Source organism: Phlebotomus argentipes, unplaced genomic scaffold, assembly GCF_947086385.1.
Source record: "Phlebotomus argentipes unplaced genomic scaffold, Phlebotomus argentipes genome assembly contig_2, whole genome shotgun sequence".
Lineage (NCBI taxonomy): Eukaryota > Metazoa > Arthropoda > Insecta > Diptera > Psychodidae > Phlebotomus > Phlebotomus argentipes.
This window is the reverse complement of record NW_026776162.1, coordinates 9228898-9234897: the sequence shown is the minus strand read 5'-3', so window position 1 is coordinate 9234897 and position 6000 is coordinate 9228898. Positions and strand designations below refer to the sequence as shown.

The following is a 6000-nucleotide window of genomic DNA, read 5'->3' as shown; positions in this document are numbered from 1 at the left end:
AAGTTTTTCAACACTTCCAACTGCATTATCTCCCCCTTGGGTGAAGGGAAAACTTTGCCAAGCTGCTTTCCAAGTGACAAAAAGGACCATAAACAATTCACTGTGTCACTCTGTCATCTTTACAAACATTGTGGTGTGCTTTTTTTGTCTCCAGTGAACATTAAATATTCCTCGAAAATATCTACAAATTCTAAACTTCGGTATAGCATTCAAATTTTGTCTGTTTTCCTTGTAAAATTTTGTTCATCGTATAAGAAATGTACTCTCATTGCCTAAATCTTATCGCCTATGTTGGTTTCTTTTTTTTTCTTTTTGTTATAAGAAATTCGAGGTCTCTTTGGACTCTCTCTCTCTCCCCATTTTCATATATATATATATATATTGTCTTCCCCGCGCAGGAAAAGTCTTTGTTCTTCACCTCTTCGCGTGTACAAAATGCGCGGCGTCAGTCCTAAAATCTACAATAAATCGCAATAAATAAATAAATTAGAGATGGATTTGAGATTTCTACACTTCCGACATGATGATCGTCTTCGGCCGCTCGGCGATCATCACGCGCGCCGGCCGCATGCACGACGCCGACCTGCGTGACACCGTGAGCGACGTCGTGAGCGTGCGCATCGAGTCGCTGCTGTTGTGCATTCTTGGTCCTCCGGCCGTGCCGCAGCGCGTCTGGGCGTGATTCGACTGCTCGCGCGTCTTCAGGCACCACGAGGACGCCAACCAGCGGAAGGGCGGCAGGCGTCTGCAAGAGAGCCAAGGGTGGCTTGTGAAACACGAGCGCCAAGTGGAATTTCCTGGTGCAACACAGCACTATCAAGTATCAAAGGTAATTGAGAAAGTTGCCATGAGAATGTTTATTAGAGCTCAAATTAAATAAATGTGGCTTCGTCCTGTTATCTCCTTTGAACCTCTGAGTTGCCCACTTAATTGAAGCACCACAGCTTTCATGAATTAATTAAAATTGCATTCAAAGTAAGAGATAAACAACAAAACTCACATATTTAACAACGTGAGAAATAAGGAATTTCACTGCATTTCACTCTTTGCGTGATTTACTATCTAATCCGTTCATTTTTGATCATTTTTGCATTTTACTGAGCCTTAGAAGCCAGAAAATACGGAGTAATACTCGTGGTAGAAGCCACGCCCCCACGCAAGCTCCGCCCACTTGTGCAATTTATTGAGCCTTCGAAGAAAGTCAGAAAATAAAGAGCGATGCTAATTATTTGTCACAGCGCTACAGAAATTGATAAAAGCCACGCCCCCGTGGAAGCCCCGCCCACTCGTGCATACCTGAGAGCCCTGCAGACTTGCGTGGAGAAGAGGCAGTAGATGAGCGGGTTGGCGGCCGAGTTGAGCGGCGCCAGGCTCTGGATGAACGTGGCGATGGCGATGTTGGTCTGCGTGCGCGGAATCTGATCGAAGACCTGCAGCAGATCGAAGACAATGTAGGGCGACCAGCACACCACGAACACTATCACAATCACGATGGTCATCTTCACCGTCTTCACTTTGGCACGTGGAATGATGCCGCGCGAGCTGGCGCGGCGGCTGCCCCGATCGACGCCGCGGCGATCTGCAAAGGGAAGAAGCACTTTCGGTCACTTGGCATGCGGCGCACGTGCGCCGCGCGGAAGTGGGTCTTGGCCAGAGGAAGGAAGGACGAAATGGGGGCCATCAAAGGATGGGCGAGAGAGAGTGTGCTAAGCAGAGAACAAAAGAGCATATAATGGACATGTCCGAGTCATAAATCACACCATTAAATGGAAATAAACGCCATAAAGCTACAATTTCGCACTCGTGCATTCGTCTTGTGGGAATGACCGAGTGATGCTCACCGATTGGGCCCAGGATGGCTCCCTTGGCCCAGATGGTCCGCACTATTATCGCGTAGCAGGCCGAGATGATGAGGGCGGGAAACACGAACAGCACCGCGGCCACCAGGGACATGTACACCTGCCAGCCGAACTGCGAGCCCAGGTCGATCCAGCACTGCGGCTGATCTGAAATCAATCGCTCATCAGCGACGGGATTCCACTAAAGCCTCTCAAATTTCATCAAAGACACCCAGAAGCACTTCGCAAGGCGGAAAAATGTTGCTTTGATTGTGTATTTTACAATATTTTTTGAGGTTATGTCAAGAATCTCTTGCGGGTTTAGTGAATTAGTTTGGATTTATAGGACATCAATTGGTATAATTAAGCATTTCCAAGCAATTAACATGGATTTTCTGATTCTTCAAAGCCAAGAAACACTTTAAATTGTGTTCAAGTCGAACATAACCTCAAAAATAATCATTTAGCCCTGGAAAATGGTTATTTAGACACCTTTCTGGACGATTTTGACTCTTAATCTGCAGTTTTGAGAGTCTTTAAAGATTTCTTGGCAATATTTTAGGGTTATTTTGAGGTTATGGTTGAAAAGAAGCTTAAAAAGAACTTTTAAATGGATTTTTGGATAGAAACTTAAGAGTTAATCACTTAAGAATTTGTATTTGTCTTCAAATCGAAAAGAAACGACGTTTGAACACAATTTTGAGGTTATGTTTGCTATATTTTACGAGAATCGTAGATAAAAGCTGTGAAATTCTTCTCTTGTGGGCAAAAATTAATTGTTTATGATAAATTTGCGCCAAGAAGCAACCGTGAAAAGTGTGAAAAATGAGTGTTTTCCAAAAATAGCTGGACTTTAGTGGAATGCCGTTGCAGGTGATTATTTGAGGGAAATTCCCAGGGATTCGCTTGGGCCATTAATAGAACACTTATGCCTGGGCAGAAGTCATCAAAATCCATTTCATCTTCTCGATAATCCGCCCAGTCCGGCGGCTGAATGTCTCTTCAATCATTTCCCGGGGTCAGGGCGCAGAAAAAATCACACATGTCCCTCACAAGTCATCTCGGAATCCAGCAGAGGACATCTCCGCAGGGGAGGAAAAAAGCCAAAACACCTTATAAATCACTTTCCGCATTTGTGGCCTTTCCCGCCCCCCCGAAAGTGCGTCGAAATCTGGGGAGAGTCAGAGACAGTCGGAAGTCGGGGCGAAATGATGGATGGCTTCGGTGGTTCGGTCCAATGGACACAAGCATTGCAATTAGTTCAATTGGAGTGGCGAATGGGGGCGGGCGGAGGCCGTTGTGCCGCCTTGAACATCGTCACGTCGTGACGATGTTCAGCCCCAAACCCCGGAGGCGCACAGATTGAGGGATTTCGGGGCTTTTGCGGTAGGTCGTGTTTGATTTTTCCCAACGCATAAATGGCATGATTTGTGACGACTTCGCCCTTCAATTCAATTGATTTCCTCCAGCGGAGCTTTCGCCCAAGGGCGCAAAACTACATCAAATTCGCTGTCTGTGCGTGATTTTTCAGTGAAAAAGTTAATTTGAAATTTCTACGAGGCCCAAAATTAAATTCCTTTCATAAATATTCCATTAGGAATGTAGAGAATCTTATAGGTTTTCCTCTTCTCCTATAAGATTGGGTGAATTTTTACATGTTTTTTTTACAAGGGGGAGATAATATTCTCCTAATCTCTACACAACTTCTTCCGAACATTTTCAGCACTTCAAATTTTTAGATCAATTTTTAATCCACTTTAAAACCGCCTTTTTGAGTGTCTTTTCCGGACATAACCTCAAAAATATCACTAAGAGATCTTAAAAGACATTCAATTGGGAGCTTTTGTAATGATAAAATCATCTTTTCACCCTTGATTTTTTACACACTTTGTGTTGAGCGAATTGATGACTTTTGATCACAATTTGGTGAATGAAGAGGCAAAAGTGCGATAAAAACTTAATAACCGAAGGTTTTATTGAGGCAGAAACTTAACTAAGGGTTGATTTATTATGATGTTTACTCAGTTTTTTTTATTGGTGTAGTTAAAAATTTATTTTTTTCATGCAAATCTTGTCAATTTCTGAAGCATATTTCAACATAAAGTTATTAAGATAAATGAGGGAAGTGAAAGTTTGAGAAAACTTCCCCCAAAACTCTCTGTGGAAACTGGACGAACTGTTATATATTGCTTTTCACCCTTAATCTTACAGCCTTTTTGAACATCTGTCACAAAAGACGACATTTCTGCATATTCTCTACATGAATCACTGTAAAAAAAGGAGAATTTGAAAATTTAACTACACAGAGAAACTGCTTCCCCGTCAAAGGCCGGGGCCAAAGGGAGATTTATGAATGGCGATGGGGCAAGATGAAAAGCCACCACCCCCTGAAAACCCCCTTGAAGGACATGAGAGATTATTTATCCATCCGCTGAGGCGAAGAAGGATGGTTTTAACAGCCAAAAACAAGCCCAGTGTAATTCACTTTATGCGTAATCTTCAAACATAATACACAATTCTTCAGCCATTGTGCTCGTTTGGGTGAAATAAATTTTATGTCATGGGCAGAGAGTGAGAGAGTAAATCTCCCGCCAAAAATTCCACACAAAGGCCCTCGTGATACAATGATGTGTGCGCTCCCCTTTTGTCCGGGGCGAAATACTTATCTGGCTGGAGATTTATGCCGTCTGGATGGAATTAATCTCTGCACTGCAACATATTTCACATGGTTGGCCCAAAATTGCGCTCTCTCGAGAGTCGCGCGCGTATTAATTCAATTATTGCAATAACATCGGCGAAATACCAACCTTGGATGGGTCGCTCCTCGTCTGCAAGAGGAGACAATTAGTTACTCACGCGGCCATCGACGGCAGCCGGCGAATCACTTACAGAGATACAGCATCGGCAGGGAGAAGAAGGCGCTCAGGCCCCACGCCGCCGCCACAAGTCTTCGCGCTCGCTTCCCTGCAAAGCACAGGACAATTAGAAGGCCTTCTGCAGACAAGCCACAAGCGCACTTGCAGTCTCTCGCGGGCAAATCGAGGGGGAGAAAGTACGGCTAAACAGTGTACAACACTTCCAAAACACTTCTGCAATTCCTCTGCAGCATCTTCAACACTTCAGCGCCCTTGAAAATGCATTTTTCATCGCTTTTTCGACTCAATTCTGACTTATCAGAAAGCTAATTCGGGTTTTTCCATCTCAAGAAGTTTAAGCTCTTCAAATGCTTCAGATTTCAGTCCAAAAAATGATTTTAACGTCCCAGGATTTGTTATTGAACAATTTCTGTCTTGATTTTCTTAGTTTAATCTTCAGAAAATGCTTGAAAAAAATTCTGAATAAATTGTGAGGTTATGAATTTTGCTCAAAAAGATATTTCAAGTCTGAAAATGAGTAAATATGGTGAATATAACAATGTTTCCACTGAAAAATTAAGTTGATTTAGCCACTTTTGAGCACAAATTGCAAAAATAACTAAACAAAGAGAATTCTCTGAGACATTTTTGAGGTTATGGTTGACTTTGAAGCTGTTTTCTCACTTAATCTGGAGTCTTTTTCGAACGCAATTGCTTAATTTCATCAAGAAAAGAGAAGAATTCTCATTTTGAACACAAATTTGAAGATTTTGAGGGTTATTTTATCACATAACCTACAAAAAGTTATCAAATTGATTTTTTCTAGGCAAAATTATTTAAAAAATGCTTCAATTTGTTTAAACGGAAGCTTTTGGAGTGCAAATATTCTTGTACAGTAAAAATCGTGAAAATAACCAAGGGAAAGAGACATTTTTCTGCATTTAAGTGATATTTTTAAGGTTATAGTTGACTTTAAGGCTTTTTCTCAATCAATATTAAGTTTTTTCACACAAAAATGCTCAAATCTGCCAAGAAACAGAGAAATTTGACAATTTATTCAGTTTTAAATAAATCACATAACCTCAAAAAAGTGATAAAATTGATTTTTAAGCAAAATTAATTAGAAAAATGCTTCAATTTGATTGAAATGGAAGCTTTTGCCATGTAAATATTTGATATATTTTGCCACTGTCAGTTCTAAACACTTCCTTTCAAGCTGTACACCACTTCCGATCATAATATCTGCCCCTTGAGGCGAGTTTAATTTCTGCCTCGTGCGACAAAGAGTTTGTCGCACGTTTGACGGG

The 6000-nt window shown here is 41.8% G+C and overlaps 1 protein-coding gene across 1 annotated transcript in view; it reads right to left on the bottom strand.

Moving 5' to 3' along the window:
* Window positions 1-295: 295 nt before the first annotated feature.
* Window positions 296-6000, bottom strand: part of LOC132265246 (cardioacceleratory peptide receptor) — a 48850-nt gene continuing 43145 nt past the window's right edge. The window contains exons 6-10 of the mRNA XM_059765823.1: window positions 4728-4802; window positions 4646-4666; window positions 1842-2006; window positions 1297-1579; window positions 296-745 (exon numbers count right to left, since the gene is read on the bottom strand). Of these exons, the coding sequence (XP_059621806.1) occupies window positions 508-745; window positions 1297-1579; window positions 1842-2006; window positions 4646-4666; window positions 4728-4802 (782 nt within the window). The 3' untranslated portion in view covers window positions 296-507. The remainder of the gene's footprint in view (window positions 746-1296; window positions 1580-1841; window positions 2007-4645; window positions 4667-4727; window positions 4803-6000) is intronic.